Source organism: Geotrypetes seraphini, chromosome 1 (assembly GCF_902459505.1).
Source record: "Geotrypetes seraphini chromosome 1, aGeoSer1.1, whole genome shotgun sequence".
Taxonomy (NCBI): domain Eukaryota; kingdom Metazoa; phylum Chordata; class Amphibia; order Gymnophiona; family Dermophiidae; genus Geotrypetes; species Geotrypetes seraphini.
Genome location: NC_047084.1, coordinates 182554557 through 182571108, shown reverse-complemented (window position 1 = coordinate 182571108; position 16552 = coordinate 182554557). Strand labels below are relative to the sequence as shown.

At 43.3% G+C, this 16552-nt stretch overlaps 1 protein-coding gene across 2 annotated transcripts in view; it reads right to left on the bottom strand.

The window, feature by feature from the left end:
- GALNT7 (polypeptide N-acetylgalactosaminyltransferase 7) overlaps positions 1–16552 on the bottom strand; it is a 244538-nt gene that overhangs the window by 29887 nt on the left and 198099 nt on the right. For both annotated transcript variants that reach the window (XM_033942515.1, XM_033942506.1), the window contains exon 7: positions 9143–9260. In XM_033942515.1, coding sequence (XP_033798406.1) covers positions 9143–9260 — 118 coding nt within the window. The remainder of the gene's footprint in view (positions 1–9142; positions 9261–16552) is intronic.

Sequence of the window (16552 nt, the reverse complement as noted above, 5' to 3'; positions counted from 1 at the left end):
ATGTTTAATTAATTTTCAGAATGATTATATTTTTTGGGATCACTTCAATTAGAACAGTTCTTGAAAGACTGAGAATAAAATATCTTGATAAATGAATATTTAAGGCAAATGCAATGCTGATAAATTATGTTAGGAAGGCTTATCCTAACTTTTTTTTCTTCTTTATACAACTTGATTTCTTATTTTTTGTAATTCTTTATTTGGGAAATTCAACACTCCACATATTCACCGGTGCATATAACATCAATACAATACCACTGAGAGCACAACAAGATGAATAAAACCAAGCATCATAACATGTTTGAAAGAACTCCCCCCTCCTAACAACATGGTAAATACCCCTAAACCATACTCCCTTATAGCTCCCAAATGATCATAGACAGTCAACCAAATAGAATATGATCAGAACCATAACATTCAGAAACCCCTAAACATCTCTCCCCCCCCCCCCCATCATCCCTGATCCGGTCCACCCACATCCAAACCCTCCACTTCCAGGTATCTACTCCAAAAGTCCATATACTGTTGCCACTGCCTGGTCAGCATAGCCGAGAGCCGACACCGTGCACACAACCAACCCAGCTTTTCCTTCCTTAGGGTCAAGATGGGCAAAGTCATAAGAACATAAGAATAGCCTTACTGGGTCAGTCCAGTAGCCTGTTCTCACGGTGGCCAATCCAGGTCACTAGTACCTAGGCCAATACCCAAGGTGTAGCAAAATTCCATGCTACCAATACAGGGCAAACAGTGGCTTCCCCTGTGTCTTTTTCAATAACAGACTATGGACTTTTCCTCCAGGAACTTGTCCAAACCTTTCTTAAAACCAGCTATGCTGTCTGCTCTACAACATGATTTCTTTTTGAAAGTTTTTTGAGGCAACTTTTCCACTGATGGGGGCTGTTTGGTATTTCTTTAAGTTGTTTTCCTTTTTTTTATTGAGTTTGAAATGATTACCATTTTTTAATAAACTTTTTGGATTGTATGTTAGAATTTTAAAAATTAATAATAATAAAAAAGATGCATTAGCCTAATAAAGCAATCATTCCTGCTCATAAAAACTCAACTACTTAGCTACTCTTTCAGCTGATTTTATTTTGGCAGACTTTAGCAGTGCATACTTCCTTCTATCTTAAATAGTCATTGCTGGACATTTTTGATTTTGTTTCCCTGAAATTAGTTTGGGGCAAATTGGAGAGGAAGGAGAAGAGAAAAAGAACATATTCAGCATTTTCTGGTAGAAGTGAATATGGACTCTCCTGGTCACAAATCAGTGACAAAGAGTGGGTTAGAAGTGGTCAATGTAACAATTTTTACAAAGGGTTCCAAGGGTGATCTGGGAAATTACAGACCAGTAAGCCCGATCTCAGTGCCAGGCAAAATAGTGGAAAGTACAGTCAAACCTCGATTTATGAGTAACCCGGTTTGCGAGTGTTTTGCAAGACGAGCAAAACACTCGAGCAAACTGTAACTCGCAAACCGAACATTGACTCGATTTGCGAGCCCCCACCCGACCCGACCGCGGGAACCAACAGTATTGCTCACCAGCGCTGCTCCCTCCCTTTACGATCGTCTCCTCCCCATCTACTGACCGGCCCTGTCCTTACCCGTGTGCCACCGGAGTTAGAAAGGGCCTGCCGCCGGTCTGCTGCTGAGCCTTGAGCATCTGCGCATGCTCAAGGCCTTCTGGATCTCATCCTCACCGAGGTTCTCATGAGACTCTCGGAGAGGGTGAGATCCAGAAGGCCTGAGCATGCGCAGATGCTCAAGGCTCAGCAGCAGACCGGCGGCAGGCACTTTCTATCACTGGCAGTGCAGGGGTAAGGACAGGGCCAGTCGGAAGGGGGGAAGAGGCGATAGCAGCACCGGTGGCCTCGGGTGGAGCATGGGAGTCAGGTAGCGTCCAGCAGGAGTGAGCCAGCACCTGAGAGTCCCAGCAGAGGGGGTAGTGGCATCCGGGGAAGGGGGGGGGCCAGCGTCCGGGAGCGGCAGAGCCAACAGTGTCCAGTCGGGCTCTGTGGCAGCGGTGGCGGTTTGCTTACAGCCACCACCACCTGCAGTGAGAGGCAGCGAACAGCAGCAGAGGAGGAGAACCGGAGGAACCGCGTGGATAGATCTGTGGCAGAGGCAGCGGTGGAGGCGTCCCTAATGGTAATTAAGTTTTGGGGGATGTGGAATGAATTGTTCAAGTTTACACTAACTCTTATGGGAAAAGTTGCTTTGATATATGAGTGTTTACGAGCATGCTTCTGGAACGAATTATGCTCATAAACCAAGGTACCACTGTATTATAAAGAATAAAATTACTGAGCACACAAGACAAACTTGGTTTAATGGGACAGAGTTAATCTGGATTCAACCAAGGAAGTCTTGCCTTACCAATTTACTTCATTTCTTTGAAGGTGTAAATAAATGTGGATAAAGGTGAGCCAGCTGATGTAGTGTATCTAGATTTTCAGAAACTTTTGCAAGGTCCCTCATGAGATATTCCTGAGAAAATAAAAACTCCATGGGATAGAAGGAAATGTTCTATTGTGGATTAAGAACTGGTTGATGGATAGAAAACATAGGGTAGGGTTAAATAGCTACTTTGTTCAGTACAGGAGGGTGAATAATGGAGTGCCCCAAGGATCTGTACTGGGACCAGTGCTATTTAACATATTTAAAGATGATCTAGAAATGGGAAAGAATGAGGTGATTAAATTTTCAGATGACACAAAGTTGTTAAAATGCAGACTATGAAAAAATGCATGAAGACCTTAAGAAATTGGAAGATTGGACATCAAAATGGCAGATGAAATTTAGCGTGAACAAGTGCAAAATGAGACACATTGGGAAAAATAATCCAAATCATAGTTACCTGATGTTAGGTGCTGACTCCTAAGGTCAAGCCTAAGAAAAAGATCTAAGTATCATCGTGAACGATATGGTGAAATCTTCTACTCAATCGGCGGCAGCAGTCAAGAAAGCAAACAGAATACTAGGAATTATTAGGAAAGGGATAGAAAATAAGACAATGAATACTATAATGCCTCTGTATTCCTCCTTGATATGATTTCACCTTGAGTATTGTTTACAAATCTGGTTGCTATATAAATGATACAGTATTGTGGAATCAAAAAAGGTTCAAAGAAGGATGACCAAAATGATTAAGGGGATGGAATTCCTCTTATATGAGGAAAGGCTTAAGAGGTAAGGGCTCTTCAACTTGAACGAGAAACAGCTGAGAGGGGTGATACGATGCAGATCTGGAAAATCCTGAGTAGTGTAGAATGCATAAACGAGAACTGAATGTTTATTCTTTCAAAAATTACAAAGACTAGGGTATACACAATGAAGCTGTATGGTAGTATTTTTAAAATGAACAGGATGAAATTATTTTTTCACTCAAAAAATAGTTATCTCAGGAACTCGTTACTAGACATGTGAAAAGCCACTGCTATCCCATAAAATCTTAGTATTATTTGGGATGCCGACAGGTACTTTGTGACCTAGATCAACAATGTATGCTGGCAGAGGGTCCCTTGGTCTGATCATTATCTTGGTGAATTTACATTACCTATTTTTATATACCACATACCAGAAAGGGTTCAGCACAAAAGAATTGTAACTTTTAGAAAGAAAATTAGTCCAGATTTATTCTGGACTCAAACTTTAAAGTTGTTATCCTGCTCTCTTAGAGAAGGCTCTGTAGATGGTAGTTGGGCTAACTGGAGAACAGTTTCCAAGAATACATATTTAACTCTCACTTCGCTTGTTACTAAATCCATCTCTCATTCCAGGAATTCTCCTTGGTTCACACTATACCACAGAGAACTTAAGCAAATATGTAGGAAACTTGAATGAAAATGGAAGAAATCTACCTTAGACTTAGATAAACTTAATTGGAGGCTTACTATAAGAAAATATAACTCCAAGTTGAGGAAAGCAAGAAAACTCTACTATGGATTTAAAATTGCCAATTCTAATCATCAAAGTAGTACCTTATTTAGACTATGGCACACATTAACTAAATATGACCATACTTCTCCCCAGGTTTCACTACCTACAGCAAACTCTCTTGCCTTTTTCTTTGAAGATAAAATCGTCACCATTAGGAATTCTTTTTCTGTAGTGAACCTAGGTCTCTTTTAAAGGATTCCAAGGATAATTCAATGATGATGCCAGCTGATCGTTTCTGGTGTTCATTTGACTCAGTATCTGAGTCTCAAGTCTTAAAACTATGTGCAAAATTGATGAGATGCAAATGCATTCTTGATCCTTTTCCCTCTTATGTTTTTGCTAATATTCCATCTCAGGTGATCAATTGGTTAACTACATTATTAAACTATGCTTTAGAAACAGGATATTTCTTGCATGATATGGGTATAATAAGTCTTACTCCCCTTCTGAAAAAATCTGATCTTGATCCAACTGTCACTTCCCATTATAGACTGATTGCTAACATACCTCTTGACTAAACTTATGGAATCAATCGCTGCTAGCCAACTCTCAAGCTATCTAGAGAAATTCTCTATCCTCTTGTCTTTTCAGCATGGGTTCCACCCGAATTTCAGTACAGAAACTCTTCTGGTTTCTCTTCTAAGATTCAACAGTTACAGTCCAGTAAGAAGCATGCTATCTTACTTCAGTTTGATCTGTCTGCAGCTTTTGATGTAGTTAATCACAATATTCTGCATTACCTGCTTTTAGAAATTGGCCTTGATCAAATTGTCTTAGACTGGTTTGACAAATTTCTATTTTCCCGCTCTTATTCAGTCAATATGGAAGGTTCCAACTCAAAATTGTGGAAAGCCTTCTGTGGTGTCCCTCAGGGCTCCCCATTGTTTCCAATCTTATTCAACATCTACATGAGCACATTGAAACATTACGATTTGAATACCCGAGAAACCTTATTAACATAGGCTGATGATATTTTCATATTACTTGAGGTTGATCCATATCTTGATAATCTGACATCCAATATTAACCACTGCATTACCAAACTTCAGTCCTGGACTACGATGGTCCAGATGAAATTAAATGCTGCCAAGACTAAGCTTTTATGGCTTGGCCCAAAGTTAGACTCTCTCCTTTCTGCTGTGATCTTATGAAATTAAATGCTGCCAAGACTAAGCTTTTATGGCTTGGCCCAAAGTTAGACTCTCTCCTTTCTGCTGTGATCTTAGACCCAGGAGAATCTTTGAAACTTGAGTTTTCCTCGCTAATATTGGGTATTGTCATCGATTCATCACTTACATTTAAGGACCAACTAAACTCGCTTATTAAAAAGTGTTTTTTTCAGCCTCCGTGCTCTGAGAAGAGTGAGAGTACTCTGTATTGGTTCAATCAATCATTTTGTCAAGGTTGGATTATTGCAGGGATCTCAAAGTTCCTCCTTGAGGGCCGCAATCCAGTCGGGTTTTCAGGATTTCCCTAATGAATATGCATTGAAAGCAGTGCATGCACATAGATCTCATGCATATTCATTGGGGAAATCCTGAAAATCCGACTGGATTGCGGCCCTCAAGAAGGGACTTTGAGACCCCTGGATTATTGTAACTCAGTGTATTTGGGTCTTTAAAGGTCAGTCTGCAGAGACTCCAATTTCTGTGTTCCCCCAAAAATAAGCCCTAGCATGATTTTCAGGGTAGGTCTTAATATAAGCCCTACCCCTGAAAATAAGCCCTAGTCGCTGGCAGCAGCGCTTCCCCCCACCCGAATGCCTTGCACACCCCCTGCCCCATCTCTCCCTCCCATCTGAACCGCAAGACAGGAATACCTAATAACAACATCAGCAGCAATCTACTCAGGCAGCTTCGTGGTCTTCTATCTCCTGGATGTTCCTCTGCGGCATCACTGATGATGTCATCAGCAGCGCAGTAGAGGAACGCCTGGGAGATAGAATGCCACGAAGCAGCCTGTGTAGATTGCTGCCAACGCTGTTAGAAGGTATTCCTATCTCGCGGTTCGGATGGGAGAGAGAGATGGGTCAGCAGGGGGGGATAGAAAGATGCTACACAGGGGGATGGGAGGAAGGGAGGGATAGAAGCTGCAAGGGTTCTGCTGCACAAGGGATGGGAGGGAGGGATACAAGCTGCAAAGGTTCTGCTGCACAAGGGGATGGGTGAGAGGGGTGCTGCACATGTGGGGGAGAGAAAGGAAATAGGAAGAATTGGGATGAGGAGAGGAAGGGAGAGATGATCATTACATGAAAAAATAAGACATCCCCAAAAATAAGACCTAGTGCCTTTTTTGGGCCCCAAATTAATATAAGAAAGTTTCTTATTTTCGGGGAAACACGGTAATACAGAATACTGCAGCTAAACTTAATTTCGGTAAGAGTAAATTCGACCACGTAACCCCTCTGCTCAAGGAATTACATTGGCTTCCAGTGTATCTCAGAATTCAATTTAAGTGCATTTGTATTGCATTTAAGATCTTATTTGGCATTTTCGCTACTTTGATTCCTTTAGACTGGAATGTGCATAGATCTTATCTTGCCAGAAGTTCTCAAAAATTAAAACTTACATTTCCTTCCTTTAGTGGTAAAAACACATCTTTTAGGAGATTTAGGGCTCCTTTTACTAAGCTGCGCTAGTGGTTTTAGTGCACGCTACAATGCCATGCAAACTAGACGCTAACGCCTCCATTGAGCTGGTGTAAGTTTTTCTGTTAAGTGCGGGGGTTAGCGTACGCTAAAAACGCTACTGCAGCTTTGTAAAAGGAGTCCTTAATCATTCTTTCGCCTTCAAATTAACAGAATTCTGGAAAGCTTTATTGCTTACATTAAGAAGTTTACGTTCCTTCGTTCTATTCCAGAAAGCCTTGAAAACCTTCTTGTTTGCTAAACACTTTGGAAACTAGCCATTCTAGTTTACTTTTCCTTTTATTATGTTTAGTGATTTTTTAAAAAGAGAGTCATTCTCTCCAAAATGCTCATGCAAATGAGGTTGGCAGAGAGTGATAGCGATAGGCACATGTGCAGAATAATTGCAACCCCCCCCACCAAAACCCCAACAACAAACCGAGCTGCCAAAGTCAAGCAACCCTCCAGCTGACAGTGGTAGAGATGCCCACTTTTCCCCTGCAGGCAACACCCTCCCCCCACCCCCCCGGAGGCAAGAGAGATGCCCAATTTCTCCCATTGCCAAGCAACACACACCCCAATAACCCCTCGACAGCAGGAGAGATGCCCAATCTCTACCGCCACCAAGCAACATCCCCCCAGTAATGGGAGAGATGCCCAATCTCTCCTGCTGCCAAGCAACACCCCCCCCAACACCTCCTTGGCAGTGGGAGAGATGCCCACGCTCTCCCACCGCCAATCAACACTCTCCTGGCAGCAGGAGATGCGCATAATTTCTCCCGCCGCCACACAACCCCCACCTCCCCACCCTACCTCTGACAACTCCTGGCCTCTCCCCCTTACCTTAAGTGGATGGCTGGCTGGAGGGATGCCTACTCCCTTCGGCCAGCTGGCCCACCTTGTCAAAATGGTGGGTCTTCCACTCCCCGATGCATCCTGGGATGCACCAGGGAAGTCCTGAGGCTCTGATTGGCCCAGATTGTTTAAGGCCCTTCCCATAGTATTTCCTTAGATTATTCCTGAGCTTATCACCTCTTAACTTCATCCTATGCCCTCTCATTACAGAGGTTCCTTTCAAATGAGAGATTTGATTCATCTGCATTTACACCACATAGATATTTAAACGTCTTTTAAGCCACTTAATCTTCCGTTGTCCCAGGTACAAAATAAGTACCTGTATATATATATGTAAACTGCTTTGAATTTCTAACCACAAAAAAGCAACATATAAGTCCCATTTCCCCCCTCCTTCCCCATGGCATTTGGATTCCCATATGCAATATGTGTGCACATATCCATTCACCATAGAGACATTGGCTATAAGTAAAGCTGACCAGTGTGCTATAGCATGCACCGTATATACTTGAATATAGGATGAGATTTTGGGGCCAAAAAATGGCCTCAAAATGGGGGTCTCGTCCTATATTCGGGTCATCATCCAACCCCCTCTCGGACTTCATGCAGGCTTCTGGTAGGCCGGGACAGGAGGGATCCCTCTCATCACCCGTCCTGGCCATCTAACAATTTTTTTTAACTCCCCCTCCCCCCCCCCCGCCTGTCTGCCCACCTGTGCGTACCTTTCTTACAGGTTTTAATCCCTGGTGGCCCAGAGATGTAAGGGGCAGGAGCTATCTTTCTGCGATCCTGCCCCATGCCGAGCGGGACGAGAACTAGCGGAAGCCAATCAAAGAGCAGCACAGGGCTGAGCAGGGGGCACAAATAGCTCGGTCCTGTGGGGTGCATCATGAGATCGGAGGCAGCGGCTTGACACGGGGCAGGAACACGGAAAGATCACTCCTGCTCCATACACTGTGGACCACCAGAGATTAAAACCTGCAAAAAGGGTACGCATGGGTGGGCAGACAGGCGGGGGTGGGGGGGAGTTAAAAAATTGTTAGGTGGCCGAGATGGGAGACAAGAGGGAGCCCTCCTGTCCCGGCCTACCACTAGACCATCAGAGGGGGTACAGAGTAGGAAGGTGGAACAGGGTGTAGAGCCTGGCAGGGAATGAGGGGAGCTGGCTGCATAGCCTGGTAGGGCAGGGAAGGAAGGGAGCTGGGAGCCGAACCTAGTAGGGAGTGATGGGGGCTGGCTGCATAGCCTGGTAGGGCAGGGAAGAAAGGGAGCTAGGTGCAGAGCCTGGTAGGGAAGGGGGCTGGGTGTAGAGCCTTGCAGGGCAGGGAGAGAAGGGGCTGGGTGCAGAACCTGGCAGGGAGGGGGCTGAGTGCAAAAGCTGGCAGGGAGGGGGCTGAGTACAGACCCTGGCAGGGAGGGAACTGAGTACAGACCCTGGCAGGGGAAGGCGTGATGGAGGGGACACTGGGTGCAGATCCTGGCAGGGCATGACACTTGAATATTAAGCCCCCGTCTTATATTCGAGACAACCATTTTTTTTCCTTTTTGGGGGGAAAAATGGGGGTCTTGACTTATATTTGGATTGACTTATATTTGAATATATACAGTATATTGTTGCTAGTATGCTGATCCTGTTAAAGAGAATCTCCCTATGGCTAATAATTCTGATTCAAGCCAAAAAACAAAAACCTCTCCATTTTTAGTCTGTAAACTATACATTACCTTGTAAGAAATTTCAAAGTTTTCACCTCCCCAGATCTGAAGACCTGGATCATAGAGACCCAGTTCAAAGAAGAACTCACGCTCAATGGCAAATAATCCACCAGCCATAGCAGGTGACCTGTGAAAAAGAAAAAAAACCAAAATACCCTCTTACCACAACCACCCTTACTTTTGGAGAAGACAATTCAGCTATAAGTGCAGCTATATATAGTAATATAGTAACTATAGAATACAATTAACATTCCCAGATGAGAATCAGAACAATAACAATCTGATTTGAAAGTATAAAGCTTTGTTTTGGCTCTTGATTAAAAAGCCACCGACATTCACCTCCTCCAATAATCTGAATGTACTCATATGATCCAGTCAGTCAAAGATACAACCACAATTGTGCTGCCACACTTGCCAAAATGACCTCACCCTACATCCTTGAATATCCCCACTATGTGACAGGCTCCAGAGCATCACCTTATTCAGAATGAAGAACAAGGAGAGAGAATGTGGCAGCATAGGAAAGTTTTACAACTGATGGCCTTTATGCATTTAGTTCTTTTTGATATAATTTCAGGTCTTTAATTCAGGTTGATGCCACTGTTGCCTTCTAATCCAGTCTAACTCATGCAGCTGCTGCAATAGAAGCTCTGAGGAAGGCTTTGAGATTGAAGCTACAATTTTTGAAATTCACATGCCCAAATTAAGAAAATATGGCTTCTCTGTAAAGTTTATTTTTCCCTTTTGAGGATTTATAGTGCTATATTTTACCAGTGCACATTCTAAATTGTTATTTCAACCCTACCAGGATTTTAGATGTATTTGCATGAAATGGTTAGGAGGGCAAGGGAGGAATTATTCACAATGGAATTGACATAGCTTCCATTTATCTCCAAAATGGCTGCCATGACCCCTAGTGATAGTCTCATTGTAAGAGGCAAAACCTGAGCAAAAACAGATGGGGACCACAGCGGGAAAGATGACCCCTGATAGATCCTTGGGGATGAGGGGTGTGGCAATTTTTCCCCACTGGGGTAAGGTATCAGGACAATGATTGGGGGGGGGGACGATGCTAAGGCGGCACTTGGATGTTTGGTGGAGGATGGGGGTGATCAGACCATGGCATTAGGGATCGGTGTCAACTGGAGAGGAGGGGAATCAAGGGATGTCAGGGAGCTTTAATGTGCAAGGGGGAATCAATCAGAGAAAGATATAGGGGAGGGTGCTTTGCCATGCCAGGACATATAGCATTTATTCAATTTTATGGGGCCCAATGAGCAAGGACTGTCAGCGGCCACAGTACTGAATTGCTGGTGACGCGCAGCACTTATCACCTCATCGTGAGTTGGCATTTAAGTACAGCTGAACTATCAGCAGTAGTAACAGCTAGCAGGCAATGATACTGAGTCATGTACACCAGATTTTTCATCCAGCTCCACCTACAACTGCTTTGTTACACCCATATCCCTCCCACTCTTGCATTAGACAGCTAATGCAGGATTTTTACAGCAGCGGCTGCATTTTTAGAGTAAGAGGCAGTGCTATTGGTCTGTACGGCCGTCTACCATGCATTAAACCAGGGGTGTCAAAGTCCCTCCTCGAGGGCCGGAATCCAGTCGGGTTTTCAGGATTTCCCCAATGAATATGCATTGAAAGCAGTGCATGCAAATAGATCTTATGCAGATTCATTGGGGAAATCCTGAAAACCCGACTGGATTGCGGCCCTCAAGGACCGACTTTGACACCTGTGCATTAAACCCTGCATTAGCTGACTAATGCAGCTTAGTTAAAAGGACCCTAAATGTTTACAGTAGAGCACACCAGTCATGAGCACAGTTAACCAATTTTTTGAAAGGTAGAAGATAGTAAAACACAAAAGTTATTATTCAAGAGCTGCCCAATTAGGCATACCAGCATTTGCTGAATGAGTTTTTTGAAACAATTTGATCTAAACTAGCTTTGACATAATTAATGATGTGCAACAGTTAACCACCAGACAGGCTTCATCTTAGCTGCAATTTTAACCTTTCTTCAACAAGTTTTGTGAGGTAGCGAGTTTATAAGTTTATAATTGTATGCACAAATAAAGAGTATGCAAACTTGAGCTTTGAAAATTCTTACATTAAATTAAGCACACATTTTCTGGGTTATTCTATGAATGTATTTTCAGGAGTGGGCATGTAAACATTAACACCTCCCCAATACCACCCCTGGGAATTGCTGTACAGTCTATATGCATGTAAGCATTTAGGGATGCTTACATGCATATAGGCTGTACACCAATTAAAAATATCCAAATATTTTGTTCAAAAATTTAGAGTTATTGCTCTGAAATGAATCTTGGGTCTTGGATACAGCAGAACCCTTCCTCCTTTTTAGAGTGGAGGAATAGGTTGCAGACATTGGTTCTCATGGAACTCCAGAGGGTCAAAAGGTGGCCCAGATGAAGGGAAAATTTTTCTACAAGCTTGGAAGCCCTATGTTCAAACATTGTCTCCACAGGCGTGGAGTTTGATTATAAACTCATTGGGAGGAGATTCTAGAATGTTATAAAGATGATGGCATGGATTCCAGTTGGGGGAAGGAGGTGGCTTATTTTAAAGGATAGGAATAGCTGATTGGGGGGAGTTGGCAAGATAGTGATATGTTCTCAAATGTTCCTGATTTAAGATTGGGGTGGATTATAAGAGTCCAAGTCCTTTCCCACCTGACAGACTTTGGGAGTAAAGGTTGCTCATATTTGCTGTTTTTACATATTCTAATGACTGGGAAGTCTATATCACAATATTAAGGGCAAGAGATTTAACTAGGGGATGGGGAGGATCTTGGCTAGATGCTTGGGGATACCAGACTATTTGGTTATTTGAATTCTGTTCTTCTGTATACTTGTATAGTTTTAAGAGTTGGAGATGGAATGTTAGTTCCCAGCTCCATATATTCTATTGGATTATGGAGGGCTAGACATTTTTGGGTGAGGTAGTCAGGAGGAGTTTTTGTTTCAAAAAATGGGTGATCTGAATCTTGATCGATTTGTATATTCATTTTTTTTGTTCTTAGAGCTGGTTATGCTTGCATATGTAATTTGTATGTTTGATCACCAATAAAAATTGCTTGAAAAGTTTTTTAAAAATCAAAATATTGGGCAGATAGTTACATAAAAAATAATTTTTGTTCACAAAGCAGTGCTTTATATGCAGAAATGTTCTGGAAAATTATCTTTGACTGTGTACCATCCACAAAAATAGATTTATAAAATAAAATAAACTTTTTAGAATTAAAGCACAAGGTATCTTTATACAATGTTAGACAAACCCAATCCACACTTTTTTTTTTAAACTATGTACTGGTTACTTGCATTGCTCATACTTGTGCACACCAGGACTTTACAGTAAAGCTACAGTATTTACTTGCAGACCAATATAACAATGTCCTAAGCTTTGCACAGTAGATTATGGTACTTACAGCTTTGTGCTGATTTTTCTTGCACTCGGATTAAGTAGTGCACAAAAAAATCCATATTGATTGGCAAGTAACATGCTTCATTAATCAAAGCATAATTAGAATACTGATGAGCTAGGAATCTTAGCTACTTTCAATAAAGCAAGTTACACTATAGAGCAGTTTCTTACATCCTCAATAGCAATGAATCTTTAATCACTTCAGGCGATGAAGTGAAGCTTCAATTCCCCATTGATTTCAGTGCACATCAATAGGAAGATTAAAGTCAGCCACCAGAGACTGAAGATCACCAAATTGGGGATCCAGAGATACAACATCCTTTATACTCAAGGCCCACAGGTCATAGGAAAGACAGTTTACTCATGCATCATGAAACAATCTTGTGATCAGAAACTCCCCCACCCACCCATCTGCAGAAAGCAACCACCTCTTTCAGTGTTTAATCCTGCTAGCCACCTTTTAAAAATGGCAGGGATTCAGCCAGGATCACTGACTTCAAATGAACTGTCATCATTTTTTAAATGGTGGCTGGTAACAGCAGACACTGAAGGAGGAGAAAATAACCACTGGGGACTATAAAGTATAATGGGGTACTGGAAAGTTCTCAGCACAACCAACTTCCTAAATTCTGAGCATTATTTTGCCACTGTAGCTAAAAACAGAGTTATTTTATTTTGCAAAGTGACAATCTGCAGAATCATAAGGCTATGTTTTGACATTGTTTCAGATCATTGATTGAATCATGTCAACAAAAAGTGTGGAATTTTCAAGTGTAGAATTCCAAGCAGTCATGAAGTTCCTATTTCTCCAGAAGAAAACTCCAAAAGAAATTCATGAATGTATGATGCAAACATTGAGTGACAAATGCTCATCATACTTCACAGTGAAGACATGGTATGCAAACTTTCAGCATGGAGATTTTGAAACCAAAGATGCAGCAATGTCTGGAATGCCTCAAACGGTGCCAACTCCAGAAACTGTTGAGCATGTCCATGACCTAATTTTGGCAGATCGGTGAATATCAGCTAAAACAATTGCTGAGACACTACAGATACCCAGGGGAACATGTTGGATGTATAATCCATGAGTAGCTTCATATGCAGAAGCTGTCAGCCAAGTGGGCGCCAAAATGTTTGAATAATGATGAGAAACGAAGTCAAGTAGACACTACCCAAGTTGATTTTGTAGCATTTGCAGAAAGCTGGTGCCAACTCCAGATAGGGATGAACTTGAAACCCCATGCACCGAAGATGAGCTGTAACCACCACCATAACCTTGGTAAACATGCTAGGGGCTAATGGGAGAGCCGTAAACTGGAAAAGCTGCTGAAGTACATGTAAAAGCCGATATCTTCTGTGGTCCGGAAAGATGGGAATATGCAGAAATACTTCTGTGAGGTCCAGAGGGAATATAAATTCTCCTGGAGCCACGGCCACAATGACCGAGTAGGCTATCTCAATGCAAAAACAAGGGACTCCCAAAAATGCATATACTGCTTTCAGTGAATGCAAAATGGGCTTCCAGTCTTTTGTGCCTTTCTTTGGCATGATGAATTATTTGGAGTATCTGCCTCAGCATGAGTTGTCATTGGGGACATGTTCTATGGCACAAATGTCCAGAAATCTCTGGAGTGTGGCTTGGACCTTGATCTCCTTTTCTGGCCAGAGAGTCGAGGAAGAAATCCATGGAAGGGAGATAAAACTCGATCTTGTGACCCTCTTGGATGATATCCAGCACCCATTAGTCGAGGAAATCTTCTCCCATTAGTCCAGAAATGCCAACAATCACCCCTAATATGCGGAAGCAGGGCAGGCAGCCTGGCATCATTGGGTCTTTTTAGAAGGTGGGTTGAGGTGAGACCCAGAAGCCTTCTGATGGCTGGAGCTGCTGAAATGCTGCCAGCAACCTTAGAAGGACTTTTGAGTAGAGAACTTGAGTAGTACTGCCTAGAGCGGCGGGAGGGATGAAAAGTATTTCTACTCCTTCCAGGAAGTTGGCGATGCCTATTCTCTGGCAGGGACTTAGGACAGTGATCTGCCACACTGGCCATAAGGTCTTCAAGACTCTTACTAAAAAGCATCTGCCCCTTAAAAGGTAATCTGCTCAAGGACACCTTGATTGCAGTCACCCACTCACTGCAAGATCCAGAGCATTCTGCGAGCTGAGAATGCATAAACTGACACCTAGCTCATGATTCTGATAAGGTCGTAGAGAGCAGAGCATCTGCCACATAATTCACCCCTTCCTTTACAAGATGGGGACAGGCTTCCTCCTCCGCCGAGGAAGTGGTGTGGTGTGGCAGGCCTGCGCAGCAAACAAAGTAGCAATAGCAGCAACCTTGATCCCCAGAGTTAGAGCTTCAAACTGCCTCTTAAAAATCATGTCCACCCTGCAGTCCTGAGCATCTTTAGCATAACACCGCCTTCGCTCAGGAGATCAATATACTTAGTGATCTGAGCAACCGCTGAATCCACCTATGGCTGGTCAAAGAGCTGCTGGAACTCAGGCGCCATGGAATAAAGCTTAGCATGACCTTAGTAACCCGCAAGGACCTCTCTGGGGTCTCCCAATGTTCAATGACCAGGGCAGTAATGTCCAGATGCACTGGAAAGAAAGAAGTCTGGTCGTTAAAACCACTCATGATCGTGTATTGGGAACGGAAGAATTGCGCTTTCAGCTTCAATTTTGACACCGCATCAGAAACAAAATGGTGGATGGAGACTGATTTGAACAGATGGCAGATATGAGGATCATCCCCCTGGTCAAGAGCCAGGGAGGCCTCTCAGCTTCTGGGCCTGAACAGGGTACCGGAGTCATCCAGGATTGAGTCAGAATCCTGGGAAAAAAGTGGCATGAAATCTGAAAAGCCATCCGACCCATCAAGATTCGAAAGGGTCGGCTGGTTTACTTGAGCAGCAAATACCGGAAAAGATGCTCCCTGGGTCAATGGCTATACACCCATAGACTGTGCCACCTGTTCTGGATGTCCAAAAGGCTCTCCATATGAGATTTACAAATTCTGGGGAGAAGCCTGGTGAAAGGAGTAGTAAATGAAGCCTTTAAGTCCTCTGGCTGGGCTTTCGTGGGATCTCCAGATGCTACATGCCTCCGCTTTGCTTCATCGAGAGTATAAGGTCCCGGGCGGTATTTTTTACTCATGTCATGGACCCATAGCAGTTCATCAGCCTTGGAGTATGAGGCTAAGCTCGAGGTTCCTGCCTCTCTCTCCTATGTGTTGTGCTATGCAAACGCTCTTCTGTCGGTAACTCGGTACAAACTTTACAGGAATTCGTGTCCTCACCCCTGAGAAGTCCATCCCAGTTGACTGGGAGCAAAATTGGGGGGGAGGGGTGTAGGGGGTGTTAGGCAGATAGAGGCTTTTGAGGGGAAAAAAAGATCCACTTGAAATCCAAGATGGCTGCCACCATTAAAACTGGCAAAACTGGCAAAAAAGTGGAGACTTTCTAAAAAGTTCTAAAACATAGAAAAAGGGGTTTTGGAGTATAAGACCTGAAGCCTAACCTCAGAAACCCTCAAATTTGGGATTTTTTAACCCACTCAGATTCTCCCATAGGAATCAATGGGTTTTACTCACAGTTCTCTGATGATGTCTACCTGAGCTTCTTCAATGCAGCTGAAAAGTGGAAAGAACTTTTCACCTCAGATACTTCCTGAGACTATCTAAATCCAAGGAATCTTTGGGCTGAAAGCTGGACCGACACTGACCTCCACCCCCAGGGTCCTCGAAGCACAACAGGGATGGTCAAATATGCAGCTGGTGCCCTAATACCCTGAGGGTTCTTACACAGGGTGCCCACAGCCTGTGCTGATGCCACTGAGAAACTCAGAAGGCGAGCCAGCTCCCAGAGGGATGGACCCCAAGGCCAGAAGAAGCACAGCAGGCTGGCCCTCTAGGTCCACCCAAAGGCTTGCTCTGCAGAGCTAAAGTCCGGCAGAGCG